We start from the raw sequence: 16,064 nt of genomic DNA on the forward strand, positions 1-16,064 counted from the left end.
TTTAAATAAATAAAATTGCATGTGAATGCGTTTGATAGTACTCTGTACACAATTTTGGACCTTGGCTAGGTTGGAGACTAAAAATGTACTCTCGCACCTTTAGTATTCATTTTATTTTAAACTGCTTACTTGAAACAATAACCTGGTTGCTAAGCAGTTTATCCTGAATTGTTAACATGTGCTTGTGGAGTTCCTCGGCTGAAACACAAGGCGTGTAGAAACTCATATATCTTGATAAAGAGTATCAGTGTCTAGGATCTCTTTCTCCACTATTCCTGGTGTGCGCACGAAGACGCCTTCTGCCAAGGCCAGAACTTTTGGTCTCTCGAGGGTCAGTATTTTCTGTTCTGATTGGCTAAGTCGAGGTCTTTCACGTCGCCTACTACCTGATCCCTTTTCGTTTGGAGATGAAATCTTGGCCTTCTGCATGCAAAGCAGATGCTCTTCGCATGAGCAACCGGGCCGGTGTCACCCCTGTCCCCATTGCAGACCTTTTCAAAATTGCTTCTGTGTTACTTATCTACAATATTAGTTCTTGAACCTTTGCCTGTACTACCGGGTTTTTTCTGGTGCTCCAGACTAACAGAGGCTAAACCATTCTTGGCCGTTTTAGAATGGTGTGGTCACAGTTGCATCCTTTTTCTGTGTGTTTGGAGTATGTGTGGACTGTGACGCGAATTAATGTTCTGAATGTGTGGAACCTTTATGTAGTATTAAACAATGCATATCACGTGACTGTATTATAATGAGACTCGTTTCGCACACTACAATGCAGTGCTGCATGAAATTTCTCTCTCTCTCTCTCTCTCTCTTTTTTAAATCTGAATTGTTCAATAACTGGCACAAGGGGGTGAAAATTTCTGGGGCTGCAAATACTGGAAGGGATAGATAGGTGGCTGGCTGGCATGTCAAGAGTGCGTTTTCAGGGCCGTACGTATTTGTGTTATGCCCTGCTGCCTTTCTTAAGATACCTGTTTGCTGACTTGGCTGATCCACACCGCTGTGTCTCTGGAGGGAATTCTTTCCTCCTTTCGACAGAGATACCATTAGCACAGTTGCTTAGGGAAACGGGCTAGGGTTGATCTCTGCGTTGGGTGCTCTCCATGGTGCTGCTGACTGCTAAATTGCTTCAGTCCTAAAGCAGAAACGTTCTACTCGCTTCTGATTTATTTGGGAGGCTCTCTGGACTGACCAGATGCCTGGACTGTGAAACGGGGAGAGTAGATAACGTTCCCCCCTCATTTTGTGATCGGGTATCAAATGAATGTCAACGGGGTACAATTCTACACCTGGTTGTGGCCAGGTAAGAGCCTGGCTGCACACTATGGCTGCTCATGTGAGAAAGAGCCACCTCAAAGTGCTTGGAATTCTGTAGGTCTCCATTTCATTGCTGTCTGAACAAGAGAGGAAGGGTGGACTATTGCTGGTTTATCCCTCTTTTATGTGATCCAAGGAATTTGAGAATGCCTCAGTGTGTGAAAGGAAAAGGAAAAGCCTATTGCCTGAGCTGTTGCTGTTGCCAGTAACCATCTGGTGTTGAGTGAGGCGCAACTAACTCTAAAAAGCAATCTTGAGAGCCCCCCCCCCTCCATTTGTAACTGGGTGTAGGATTGTGGCCTCTTGCTTCTTGTTATAGAGAGAATACTTTATTTTAAATATTTATTAGCCACCATTCTTCCTACAGAGCTCAAGATGTCTTGCAATATTAATAAAATACGTAAAACATTTTTTAAAAAATTAAAAATTACAATTGAGGGCAGCTTTAATTTAGTGCAGTCCTAAATAAAAGTCTTTAGCTGCCTCCTAAAGGTCGAAAGTGAGGGGGGCAGGCGTTCCTCCCTGGGTAGGTTGTTCCACAAGCGCAGGGCTGCCACTGAAAATGTCGTCACTTGTGTATTCCTTAACCAAGCATCCTCAATTGATGGGGCAGTCAGGAGAATCTCTCCCTGTGATCTTAATTTCCGGGCAGGAACATATGGGAGAAGACGGTCCTTTAGATACCCCGGCCTCAAGACATGTAGGTGAAAACCAGCACATTGAATTGGGCTCGGGAGCAGATCGGTAGCCAGTGTAATTGCTGTATTATTGGGGGCACATGGAAGCCTTGTAAACTGCTTTCTGTCTTTCAGTAAGAAGGAGTAACTGTGGTATAACGAAGCCTTTTTAAAGGAGAAAATATAGCTTGCTGGGCTGCAGTTTCAGCTTTGTGTTTGGGCGAAACGATTGGGCCGAATGGTATTCAGCAAAGCCTTTCTTTGTAAGAAATCTCTTTTGAAGGAGCGGCACGTGGCTTGAGGAGTTGAGGCAGGATCCCGCAAGCATTGGTTTGAGTTAACTTCATTTAAGAACACAATGAAAATTTCTTTCCTCAAAAGAGGAGGAGGGGGAGGATGTAGCTTGATACTCTGAAACACGGCAAATGCTTCACCTGAAGAGCCTGATTGCGGGCCTTTCACAAGGTTTCTGCTTTTTGTAGCAATCCAGTGGGGCCAATTTCTGTCTGCCAGGTTGGTTTAGATCCTTGCTGCCCAGGAACCTTTCTTCCCCCTCTGATATTCTTAAGTCTGGCTTGTTGGAGTGACAAATTCTGAAAGCTACTTTTCTGTTCCTCACCTGCCATTCTACCTCAGGGTCCAGGCATCATGCCCCTACGACTTCATCATCTTTGTCGCCCTCTTCTGTACTTTTACCAGGTCTGCTAAATCCTTTTGGAGGTTCAGTGACCAGAAGGGCGCATATTATTCCAAAGGCAGGTGCACAGTTGCTCTATACAAAGGTATTACAATACTGGTTGTTCTGTCCTTTTCCTAATAATCCCTAGCATGGAGGAAAGTGTTTGTGTGTGTGTCCCTTCCTCCGTAGGGCTTCACTGTAGGTGGTAGCAGCAGCTCCTGCAAAAATCCAGATTGCAGAAGAGAAACCCTCCCTCCTCTTTCTCCATGGAGAGCTTGGTTTATCTCCTTTCCAAGTAGGCTTTTACAGAAAGCTGGTGCCACGAGGCCTTGCATGTGCCTTAATAGAAGCCCAGCAGGGAGACAAGCACCTTTCCCTTTCCCAGCCCCTCTGAACATGCTGCAAACATGGGACAGGATCTGTGGCAACCTTAAATAACGATTCGGCTGTTAAGTTGTGGCTGTCCTGATTGTGATAAGGCAGGGCAAGGGTGTAGAATGCCAGCTTGCAGCTTTCTCCCTTCCCCAACCAAGAATCAGATTTCCAGTCCTATAGTGAGAGAGGCAATGTAGATTTTTTGTTGGCTTGACCAGTGAATCAGGTAGAGCGGCCAACCGTCATCCTCAGAGATAGTAGGCCAAGGACAAGCCTGCTTGCCTCTCTGACAAACCATCTGCTCCCAAAGATTTTTTTATTTTATTTTGCCAAGTGTCCCAAAGGCTGAGCTGAAACGCATGCATCCTAGCCTTCCAGGGGATTTTAGAACATCAGTTGTTGTATTTCCCCCCTCCTTGTCTCATAGTAATTTATACAAGCTGTGACAGCAGAGATGGCTTCCTTCTGTATGGCAATCCCCAGTTGCTGTGAAACACCAGTCCTTCCTTTGCGAGACTTCCTAGCTCCCCATGACCAGCTGTGAAAATGGGCTATGGTGTTGAGATAGACCTTTCTCTCTGTGGCAGCTGAAGCATCCCAACTCGTAGGAGCTTTAAGCAGCTGGATGTCAGTATAATCAGCTGTTTGCTGCCTTAGACCTTGCAGCACAAAGTCCTGGATGCCACAGAGCATCCACCTCTAAACTTTATACTTCTGCATCCTGGGTTTGACATATATGTTGTTCAAAGGCAAGCTTTTGTTTTACAGCATCTTGGAGTGTGGGGAAATAACCCTGTCATTTTGCTTAATTTTGTTTTGAAGAAAAGTTGGTTTTTATATGACGATTTTCTCTACCTTTTAAAGGAGAATCAAACCAGCTTACAGTCTCCTTCCCTTCCTCTCCCCACAACAGAAACCTTGTGAAGTAGGTGAGACTGAGAGAGCTCTAAGGGAACTGTGACTAGCTGGCCACAACTGTATCTTGCCTATTTTTTCCCTGAGGGAGCTCAAGGTTGCTTATTTGAGATGATCTCCCCACCCCCTTTATTTGTTATTGTACAACCACAAAGATTAGAAGTCAACTTCTGGCCCCTTCCAGTGTACCTACAGGGTTTGTTCCCTGTAGCCAGCGCTCTTGGTTGTCACTGATTTCCCATAGTGGTTACCTCGGCTCGTGAAGTATCCAAGCTGGGGCACCCTTTCTGCATTCGTGTGCTTTTCAGAAAGATCAATTTGTATGTTTACTAAATATTGGCATTTCTGTATAAGCAGGCATGGGACACTTTGTGGACATGCCTGCCACCAAAGATGGCACCGCATACAAATTTTAATGTGCATATACATGTCCGTATCCATACAACATGGCTAATTCTCACAATCCTTTTTAAGGGAGAGGATTGCGGGAATGAGACCATATTGGATGTTACTGCGCTCTAAGTCAGCTTGCAGATTCTGTTAAAAAAATTCATTTTTGGCACTCTGAAATAACATATTTCCTTGGCTTAGGATCTGCTGCAAGCATGAGACCATTTTTGTTGTTGTCTGTTGCTGTTCTGACAACCCACATTGGTATGCATTGCTAACTAGCCTTTCAGTGCCAGCAAATCTCTCCTCGTGTGTGGAAGGTCCCTTACGCATTCTAGTCATGTCAAGAGAAATAAATCATTGAGGCAGCTGAATCAGGAAGACGAGCTGCAGAATATATAACGTTTTCTGAACGTCTTTCCTCTGGTATGAACTCCGGTTGCTATGGCATTTTTTTCTTTATATCTAAGCAGATGGAGAAGCAGAAAAATCAGCATTTACTGTACCTGGCAAATTAGTTACTGGTGGGAAACCAGGAAGACCACCAAGAAAGGGCTTGTGAACAGCAAGCGTTTTCCCCCCATTTGTGATAGTGTCCTATGCCAGCGTGGTGCAGTGGTTAACAGCAGTAGATTCTAATCTGGAGAACTGGGTTTGATTCCCCACTCCTACACGTAAAGCCAGCTGGGTGACCTTGGGCTAGTCACAATTGTCTTAGAGCTCTCTCAGCCCCACCTACCTCACAAGGTGTCTGTTGTGGGGAGGAGAAGCTTGTTTGATTCTCCTTTTTAAAAAAAGGTAGAGAAAATTGGCATATAAAAACTAACTTTTCTTTCTTTCCTTCCTTCCTTCCTTCCTTCCTTCCTTCCTTCCTTCCTTCCTTCCTTCCTTCCTTCCTTCCTTCCTTCCTTCCTTCCTTCTTGCCTTCTTGCCTTCTTGCCTTCCCAGATTTACAAGCCCCACAGAAATTCCTAAATCTGAGGGTCAAATTTGCTGAATTTGTGACCTCTGCATTACTATGAATTTGTAAGAGGTATTTTGTACACACCGGGTTCTGCTTCCTATCCAAAGCGTAAATGAAACTAATCGTAGTGCCATAATGAATGTGTGTGGTTCAGCAAATGATATTTCACCAGTCCAGAGTAGACAAGACGATTACCCAACCTGTCACTTCTTTCTCATGCCTAGAGCTTGGTTTTCATAGTGCTGGGTTATGTCTGTAAGTGGAGGAAAGAGCTGGGGAGGCGTTTCGCATGTACAAAGGGGGAAAACAGGGCTTACTCTTCATGGGATTGCAACTTTAGTGCTTTAAACACAGTAAACATCTCCAGAGACCTGTTGCTGTTTGAGCACTCAATTCAACATTAATAGAGCAGTAAATGTGTCATGTTAGTTCCCCAGCGCATTCCTTTTAGGGCCTGTTTCACTCACGCCTACCCCCTGCAAACAACCACAGTTTCAGGAAGATGCTTAAAGATCACTGCACACACGATTCTGCATATGGTGTTGCCCCTCACACACCTGACTGTGCTTTTACCTTCTGTGCAACCAGCAGCTACCACTGTGGCAAGTGAATTATGAGTCTCTTCGGTTTTGACTAGGAGCCCAATCCTCCTGAGAGCCAGGTCTCGACAGCTGGTACGAGATTTGGGCACTCAATATCGGAGGCTGATAGAGGGCCGGAAGGAAGCCTCTCTAAGAACTCCTGCAAAAACAGCTTTTTTCATTACCAGAGCTGTTGCCCACATTTCTCACTTTTAAAGAACGTGGGTGAGCAACTGTGGACAATATCTTAAGGGGAAGTGGGGCTGTGCGATTAAGAACATAAAAAAGGCCATGCTGGATCAGACCAAGGTCCATAGAGTCCAGCGGTCTGTTCACACAGTGACCTACCAGGTGCTTCTAGGAACCCCACAAACAAGACCACTGCAGCAGCATTGTCCTGCCTGTGTTCCACAGCACCTAATAAAGTAGGCATGCTCCTCTGATCCTGGAGCTACTTCTCCAAGGACTACTTCTCCAAGGGTGGTTTTCCCCCAGACTTAATTGAAGTATTGGAGTGGCCCTGATTACATTCACCATTGAACCAGGTGTTAAAGAAAAGAAAGCTTTTACTGGCCTGACGATAAAGTTTGATCTGTTGGCCTGAATGCATCTTAACTGCAGCCCTAGACGAGATCCCTGTCCCTTGAAAGCAACCGAGCTCTATGTATGTGGTCACAAACTCACTTTCCTGCCTGCCCAGAAAGTGAAATGTATATTCTAGGTCATGTTTATAAAATGAGACTATCGTCCTCTTATGTTTCAAAGCCTCATTTACATAGCCCTAAACTAAGCTTTTCAATCCACTGAGTCATTGACTAGAAAAGCTTCTCCTTTCTCCGCCCCCCCCCCATCTTATTGTTGATTTCTTGGATTCACTAAGACTTAAATAGCAATTTGTTCTGTTTGTGGTTTTTGAGATCTGTTTGTTGTTTTCATTCTGGGCTCTTTGTTTAGAGAGAGAGCATGTGACAGATTTCCATTTTTAAGATGGTTTGATCAGAAAAAGGATTTTGCAATTGAGCAATTTTTGAGTAAACCCAACTCCAGTCAGGTGCTGAAGAAAACGCTTGTGGTTTTGTATTCTCCGCCACCTACATGCACACCCTTTTAATAGCTTTCTGCTTTTTACCTTATTTAAATTCTAAGCTCCTTTATAATAAAGCTCTGACTTTTTAGTGTAACTATCTGCCTGAGTTTTTTCATATTTTACTTTCATCCTCATGAGAGCCAGCGTGGTGTGGTGGTTAAGGGCGGCGAACTCTAATCTGGAGAACTGGGTTCGATTCCTCACTCCTCCACGTGAAGCCTGCTGGGTGACCTTGGGCCAGTCACAGTTCTCTCCGAACTCTCTCAGCCCACGAGGAGGCAGGCAATGGCAAAACCACCTCTGAACTATCTCTTTCCTTCCGAAGGTCTCTTGCCTAGAAAACCCTACGAGGTCGCCATAAGTCAGCTATGACTTGACGCCACTTTCCACCGCCGCCTCATCCCGATTTGACTCATGCTGTTAGGATAAACTCTGGTAGTGCTGGGTCCATTGGATTTTCTTAAATACAAGGATTAGTCAAGTGTTACGCTATGGCCTTGGTCAGGAAGATGGGGAGGGAGAGCAGGGGTTTACGCAAGTATACGACCTTCCTCATATCCGTGCCCTGCTTTGGCATTTCACATCCTATTAAGGCAGAAAACATACAGTACAGTCCTTAACTCTTCTAAGCCCACTGACTTCAGTTGATTTAGAAAGATATAACTCTTCTTGGGATTGCACTGTTAGTGAATGCTGACGTCAGTGTTATGCTTAACTACATTTAAAAGAATTTCGGGCTGGTGAGGGAAGAAGGGGGTACTCTGCTTTCCTCCTGATCCCTGGACTGTCATTAAGAGATTACCCCCATTTCCTCCGCAGCATCTGTTTAAGTCCTTTCCGTGTAATCTAGCATCGTTTCCGAGGATGCATTGTGTTGTATAAAGATTCTACTGTCTTTTTAAAAAGTAGACATTAATTGATGGTTTTAGTGAACTTAGGAAAGTCAGGACATCTTAAAGTAAAAAACAAAACGCTAATCCTTTTCATAAATAGTCTGCTTTCATTGCAGGATTTCTACAAGCAAGAATTTGTTTTTATTTAAAAAAAAAACAGCAATTGAAAAGATATCAGATTAACTGTACTTGCCTCTCTTGTTCCTAAAGAAGATCTCCAGAGTCATAAGTTTAAGATGGAGGAGTAGTGTATCATTTGAAGGTACCCCACCAAAATGAATATTCTCTCTCTTGGGCTATCTGTATCTAGCTATCTGTATCTAGCTAAAACATAGCGCTTTCTTAAGTTCCCGCTGTAAGTTCCCCCTGACCTCTACTACCTTTCAGATGCTGTGGTTATGCCAAGGCCAGTTTTGTTGATTCGATTTTGAGTGGATGCCGCTGTGTTTCAGCAAACCCACCCAGTACTCAGATCAAGTATGCCTCAATGGATCAAGTAATCCTAGTAAATGTACTGAGGGCGGCAACCAAAATCTAACTACACAGTTTTAAGGTGGAATAACAACAGCACTGGAAAAGCCCTTTCCGCAGCATTCTTTCTTTCTCCCTGACTTACAAGCTGCTGAAACACAAGGCCTTGTGTTTTCACCAAGAGCAACATGCTTTTTGCGCGTGCATACAGCTAAATGGTTCCCCCTCCTCGAAAAAGCTTTTAAAGCTGTTTATTTTAGCTTTATGCTTTATGAATAAGCAAGACAAATATTGTGCTCGGTGCTACACAATAAAAATGCTTGCCCCTTCCTGTAGCTTGCATACATGGAAGCAAACTTAATGGGGGAAGTTGCAGTATGGGAGCTTCATGTGTGTGGGTCTGGAATTTGGCAGTGCAGAATTCATGGTGTAAATTAGAATACCCTGCCGGCTTTTTCTTTTCCAGGCTTCTGAGGTAGCAGGGCTATGATTCTTACCTCTTTCTTTCACCCTCTTTTTCACCCTCTTATTCTTCTGGCAAAGCCTCAGACAAATTCAAGAGGGTGTGGGTTTATACAGCTGTTAAGGGCGCAGACTTTCTGGAAGGGGGACTGATTAAGGAAAGTTTAACTTTTTAATGAGGCTGAATTGATCATTCAGTTAATTTTATGTATCACCAAAGCCATGGGTTTGACAGAAAAGATTCTGTGTATGTGAGTGCTCGAATCATAGAGTTGGAAGGGACCACCAGGGTCATCTAGTTCAACCCCCTGCACAATGCAGGAAATTCACAACTACCTCCCCGCCACACACACACGCACACACACAGTGACCCCTACTCCATACCCAGAAGATGGCCAAGATGCCCTCCCTTGCATGATCTGCCTAAGGTCATAGACTCAGCATTGCTGACAGAAAACCTCCAGGGAAGGAGAGCTACCGTATCACAATCTTAAGAGGAATTATCTTCTCTGAGGAAGAGAAGGGGGAAGGGATCTTCCAGGGTGGCAGGAATGGTCTGTCATTTTAATAGCTACACAGCTGCATTAATAACAATTGATCATTTAAAAAAATATTACCCAGTTAATTAGGAAGCTGACTTTTTGCTGTTCCATTAATTAAATTAATCAGTTGAATGTTGCAACCCTTTAAAAAATCTCCCAAAGGTATCAGTCTTATTTGAGAGTATTCTGTGAAGGTTTTGTGGTTGCAGGAAGGCTCCAAAGTCAGGAGATTTAACCTATATTGACACTGAGGGTGTCTGGACACCAAAGGTCATCTCCTCTGTCTTCTTCTCTTCTTTTCTCTTCTTTTCTCTTCTTTTCTCTTCTTTTCTCTTCTCTTCTCTTCTCTTCTCTTCTCTTCTCTTCTCTTCTCTTCTCTTCTCTTCTCTTCTCTTCTCTTCTCTTCTCTTGCAATACCCCTCTGGATAGCCTGGCAACATTATACAATTGAACATGTGCTTGATAGTAAGCAATTTTTTTGTATTAAGTTTTTATTTTATTTTAAGTGATAATTTTGGATGCAGCTGTGAAGAAAATGAATCTCACTTGTTGCTCAGTTACTGGGTGGCCCACAGTAATATTTACCCTATACCATCCTTGATGTGTCAGCATCTGCAGTACATCCTCATGCCCTGTACACAGGGTTGCACTTCATTGACAGTGGAGAATAGAATTAGCAAGGATCTATGTTGTTGTTTTCCCCCCTAGGGGAACATTCTCTTAACGTGGTGCTGTTCTTCTGTTTTAAATGCATGATTTGGGCAACCCCCGAGAGAGACTTTGTCCAAGGACACCTTGCTGACCCAAGAGACCCTGTTCCCAGTTAGTTCCCAGCCCTGCCAATTTTAATCTAGGAATCCTCCGAAGCTCCTAACTGGAAGCACTGAGGAAATGCCTCTAAATGACCTGTTGCCCTTCTCTCATAGGCTTTTGTTACTTCTTCTGAAGTGAGCTGTGACTCACTAAAGCAAATTTCATTAGTCTTTAAGGTGCTACTGGACTCTTGCTCTTTACTAGTTGTAAACATATTACTAAAATATTTTTAAAAACTAGACCACATCAGAACAGCTACAAAAATCGATCACCAGGGCATAAAATTTCACAGCTGGAAGAGTCATAGGTCTACTATTATCTTCTAATAAAAGAGGTAATGTCTCCGCTTGATCTATATTTTGGAGCAAAGGAAAAATTAAAAGATATTCTAGCCTCAGTGCAATAGTAAAATAGTTGCATTCAAAAGGTGACTTACCTCATTCTCCTCATTTTATCCTCTCAACAACCCTGTGAGGTTGAGAGTGTGTGACTGGCCCAAGGTCACCCAGCATCCTCCGAAGCGGGGATTCGAACCTGATTCCCAGATCCTAGTCTGACACTCTAATCCAGAGGTGTCAAACATAAGGCCTGGGGGCCAGATCCGGCCCCTTGAGAGCTCTTATCCGGCCCACGAGCCAGTTAAGGCAGCTACCGCCACCCCCCACTCTCGATCTGGGCTGGCAAGGCATAGCTTGGCCCGATCAAGTGACATTCGTGTCATATCCGGCCCTCATAACGATTGAGTTCGACACCCCTACTCTAACCACTGCACCATGCTGGCTGGTTCTGTTGTTTAGCAGAGCTATTGCGACACCACCGCAGGGATCATCTGCAGCCTTGCAATTTTAGAGCCAGTCTTCATCCCTATGTTCAGTGGGTGTCATTCCTTTTTAGAATTCCCAATTGCACAAGCGTTATAAGCAGTTAAAAGAGATCACTCTCTTTGGAACGGGATTGTTTTCCGAGGCAGTTGACAGGGCCTTTTTTTTCTCTTTTAAACTAAAAGAAACGCTTTTTTAACGACCCAGAACTGAAAAGTCATTCTCTCGACAGTAAGCCCCAGTAGAATGAGGCGTTAAAAGTATTATTCTTCAGTGATACTGAAAGGAGGACGAGAGTGGCTTTTTATCCCCCCCCCCCTCGAAAGACTCTCCCTGGGGACTGGCTTAACATCTCCCTTCGACATTTCTTTCTGGCAGGATGCTTGTCCAGGTGTGCCTCTACTTCTACTGCAAATGCTTGTGGCGCTGCCTGAAATTTGTCGCGAGGAAACTGACGGGACGGTGTGAGCTGCAGCGGATCTGCTACAGCATGAAGCCCGGGGCCGGCAGGACTATGAAAATCGGTAAGGGGTTGCTGAGCAGCCTTCATTGCTGAACCTTCATTGTGCACATTAAAGAGCTCGATTATAACAGCACTACCTTTCGTGCTCGTCGCGTCTGTTCATCCCAGTTCTTCGGAATACCCCTTCCACGTGGTCGGCCTGCCTATACTTATTATTTGACAACTCCTCGTCTCTGTAGAGCTTTTTGCTTGGCTAGATTGAATGCTAACCCTTCTATGGTAATGCAGGGCAGAATTCTGAATATACCATACTCAGGCAGGATCTGCCCTTGCTCTTCTGGCTCTATTGACTCCTTAGCCCATGCCCTTTTGAAATGCCGCTTTGACGAGGAACTTCGATTGCACTATATTTCCCCCCTTTTAATATACAAATCCAATGCCTCTGTGACTGATATAATGCCTTTTTTACTAAGCGATAGGGACCCCAAGGCTACATTGTCAGTGGCAAGATTTGTTTCAGTCCTTATATCCCTCCAACACTAGATATATGCTGCTCAAGATCAATTGATCAAGGAGCTTCTAAGGGATAAAAGGAAAGGAAAGAACCTTCATTGTGGGTTGCAGCTGTTTTCTTAACTCCCCCGCCCATATAAGCATTCTAATAGCATTGTAATTTATTAGCCTGAAACTGTTTTTCGTTTTAGACTGCTAAATATTTTACGCTGTGTTTATACCACAGCAGGGTTCCTAATTGTGTTACACCGTGTTGCATTTCTCTTCTGTTTTACTAAGTAAGCCACCTCAAGCAGTTTCTCCATAGAGGCGGCCTATAAATTTTATCAATAAAATCAGCTCTTGAAATCCTCAGCAAGTTTCAAAATGTTTTCTTCACAGAAACGTCACTGAGGAGTTCAAAAAACAAGGTAAGTCAAAGATTTTATGTCACAATTTTCTATCCCGTTTTCCCAGTTCTTTCTTCCCACTGGTTTCAGCAGCCCTACAAATAGGATGTATCATTGACAACCAAGACCATGCCATAGTATTCCCTATTACTATGTATGATAGCTGGACAATGAAGAAAGCTGACGGGAAGAAAGTAGATTCCTTTGCAATGTGCTGTGGGAGGAGAGTGTTACGGATACTGGGAACTGCCCCCCCCAAAAAAAGTGGGTTCTCGATCAAATCAAGCCTGAACATTTTAGAAGGTAAAATGACTAAACTGAGGCTACTGTACTTTGGTCGCATTATGAGAAGACAAGAGTCAAAGACAACAATGCTAGGAAAATTGTTGCAGCGCAAAACAAGCGGAAGTCTGGTGGCGCCGTAGGACTGCCAGCGTTTTATTCTGGCATGAGCTTTTGCCATCTACAGCCTGCTTCTTCCAATGCAGTTTTAGCAGGGCCTTCCATGAGGTGTGAAGAGGGGGAAAAACTATAAGTAGCCAAATGAAGGGGTCATGAAATGCAGGAAGTACACGGTGGCATGCAATTATGTAAAATTCATGTATAATCAAGTGCCTCAGCCATTCACAATAGCAGTAATGGTCAATTTTCCAGCCACTTAATTCTCAGTGAGCTAAACACCTGTAATGAGGAAGGAAGTGCAGAGCTTTATTCAGCCCTAGGGAGAGTGGCAAAGAGAGGATGTTGGGCTGCAGTTTCACTCAGGAGTCTCCCCTTACAAAAAAATGTTTTTTGTGTGTGTGCCAACAGTGGTGCCTCCTGTGTAATCCTAAAGAGAGTTATGCCTTTGTAAATTCATTGAAATCACTGGGCTTAGAACAGTGCAATTCTGCATAGGATTGCACACTAGCGTGGATGCTAGTCATGATGCGTACCTATTCTCTCCAGGATCAGAGGAGCATACCTACTATCTTGGGTGCTGTGGAACACAGGCAGGATGGTGCTGCTGCAGTCGTCTTGTTTGTGGGCTTCCTGGAGGCACCTGGTTGGCCACTGTGTGAGCGGACTGCTGGACTTGATGGGCCTCGGTCTGATCCAGCAGAGCTTTTCTTAAGTTCTTATTTTATGCCTTACTGCATTGTATATCCCCTTAAACTCATCTTTTCTTTTCTTTTCTGTATATCTCCTATGTAAATGTCTGACCAAGAAGGACCCACTGCATTCCATCTGATGAAACAGGCTCCAGAACACAAAAGTTTATTCTGGAATAAGCTGTTATTAGTCTTTAATGTGCCACTAGACACCTTTTTTGTTCTTTTCCCAAATGAGATCTTCCACCTGCAAGCAAAAGTGACACGATAACCTTTCTATGACCCCCTCACCCCTGCCCCCCCCTCTCTGACACTTCATTCCACCATATGGGTGAACCAGGCCTTATGGTGTAGTTAGCAGACTTCCCAAAATAAAAGTCCGGTGGCACCTGAAAGCCTAACAGAACCTGCCAAAATATGAGCTTTCTTGAGTCACCACTTTCATGTTTGCCTGAAAAGTGTCTTGCTGTGAGGACATCTGTATCTCAGAAATACGTGGTTTTATTTTCAAGATAAGATTGGATTTTCCTTTTAATGCTGGGCTTGGCTTTTGCTTTGGTGCCTACAAAGTAATAACAGGCAAGGAAAGAAAAGCTTGATTGTGGGGGAGAAAATCTCTAAATTCTTTAGGAGCTTGGTCTTATTTTTCTGATTATAATACAGATGTCTTGTTGAGCTTTAGGGATTCCCCCTCCTTTGCTTAGTTCCCCCCCCCCCCCAATTATAAAACAGGCATCACTTTCAAGTAATTTGAGCGTTGTTGGTTGCCCTTCAATGTTTCATTTAAATGCAAATGAAAAGTTTGTGTAGGTTTTTTTTCCTTTGCCAAATATAGCAAAACCCACTGTTTCTTCTGAATTATTGCACCCCCCGGTGTTAAGAATGCAGTGTGTAAATAGCATTTTTGTTTCTTCAAATGTTTTGTTTTAGTCAAATGCTTTAGGGCTGCTTTTTATACCACTTTTTTTAGGATGTCAAGTGTATTCCATATGATGTGATAATGGTGACCCCAATAATGTGATATGCAAATGTGGCAAACTTATTTTAGCTCATAAAGAGGTAGACATGGCAGAGAGCCAGAACTGAATACTTAACATGTCTGTGGCCCAGTGGTAATCCTGGATCTGCAATCAATTTAATGTGTGAAACCAGCATGGTGTAGAGGTTAAGAGCAGCGGACTCTAATCTGGTGAACTGGGTTGGTTTCCCTGCTCCTCCGCATGAACCCTGCTGGGTAACCTTGGGCTAGTCACAACTCTCTCCAAACTCTCTCAGCCTCATCTACCTCACAAGGTGTCAGTTGTGGGGAGAGAAAGGGAAGGAGATTGTAAGCCGCTTCAAGACTCCTTAAAGGTAGAGAAAAGCAGGGTATAAAAACCAACTCTTCTTCTCTTTACAATCTCCATTAAGAGCTGCAGATTCCTATGTGTTGCTTTGGATTTGTTGAATGTAGAGAGAGGGAATGGAATGGAAAGGAGGAGGGACAGAGGTTAGAGAGCACAGGAAAGAAGGAAGGAATGCAGTTCTTTCTTCCTTCCTGGCCATAGTCTGATCATTTTAAGAGACCCAGATTCAAGTCCAGACTCTCACGGTGTCCTCCAACTTGTTAATGGTTCCTCATCCACATGGAGAGGAGTGACTAGTGGAGTGCCTCAGGGATCTGTCCTGGACCCTGTGTTGTTCAACATCTTTATACAATATTTGGATGAAGGAATAGAGGGGATGCTTATTAAATGTGCAGATGATACTAAATTGGGAGGGGTAGCAAATACGGTAGAAGACAGAGCCAGGATACAGGATGATCTTGACAGGCTGTAGAATTGGGCTAAAACCAATAAAATTTATTTCAACAGAGATAAATATAAAGTTCTGCATTTAGGTAGGAAAAAATCAAACACATAATTATAGGATGGGGGAGACTTGTCTTAGCAGTAGTGTGTGTGAAAAGGATCTTGGGATCTTAGTAGACCAGACACTGAACATGAGTCAGCAGTGTGATGTGGCACCTAAAAAGGTAAATGTGATCTTGGGCTTTATAAACAGAAGTATAGTGTCCAGATCATGCGAAGTGATGGTATCACTTTGCTCTGCTCTGGTTAGATCTCACCTAGAGTATTGTGTTCAGTTTTAGGCACCACAATTTAAGAAGGATGTAGACAAGCGGGAACATGTCCAGAGGAGGGCAACAAAGATGGTGAGGGGTCTGGAGACCAAGTCCTATGAGGAAAGGTTGAAGGAGCCTGGTATGTTTAGCCTGAAGAGGAGAAGACTGAGAGGTGATATGATAACCATCTTCAAGTACAGGAAGGGGTGTCATATAGAGGATAGTGCCGAGTTGTTTTCTGTTGCCCCAGAAGGTCAAACCAGAACCAACAGGTTGAAATTAAATCTAAAGAGTTTCCATCTAGACATTAGGAAGAATTTTCTAACAGTTAGAGCAGTTCCTCAGTGGAACAGGCTTCCTTGGGAGGTATTATGTGCTTCTTCCCTGGAGGTTTTTAAGTAAAGGCTAGATGGCCATCTGTCAGCAGTGCTGATTCTATGACCTTAGGCAGATGATGAGAGTGAGGGCATCTTGGGGATCTTCTGGGCATGGAGTAGGGTTCACAGGGGGTGTGGGG

At 43.8% G+C, this 16,064-nt stretch overlaps 1 protein-coding gene across 2 annotated transcripts in view; it reads left to right on the forward strand.

Moving 5' to 3' along the window:
* The window catches only part of ELMOD1 (ELMO domain containing 1), a 41,202-nt gene that overhangs the window by 3,586 nt on the left and 21,552 nt on the right, over nt 1-16,064 (forward strand). For both annotated transcript variants that reach the window (XM_056858596.1, XM_056858597.1), the window contains exons 2-3: nt 11,366-11,511; nt 12,345-12,373. In XM_056858596.1, coding sequence (XP_056714574.1) covers nt 11,366-11,511; nt 12,345-12,373 — 175 coding nt within the window. The remainder of the gene's footprint in view (nt 1-11,365; nt 11,512-12,344; nt 12,374-16,064) is intronic.

Source organism: Euleptes europaea, chromosome 12 (genome assembly GCF_029931775.1).
Source record: "Euleptes europaea isolate rEulEur1 chromosome 12, rEulEur1.hap1, whole genome shotgun sequence".
In the NCBI taxonomy this organism is placed as follows: Eukaryota; Metazoa; Chordata; class Lepidosauria; order Squamata; family Sphaerodactylidae; genus Euleptes; species Euleptes europaea.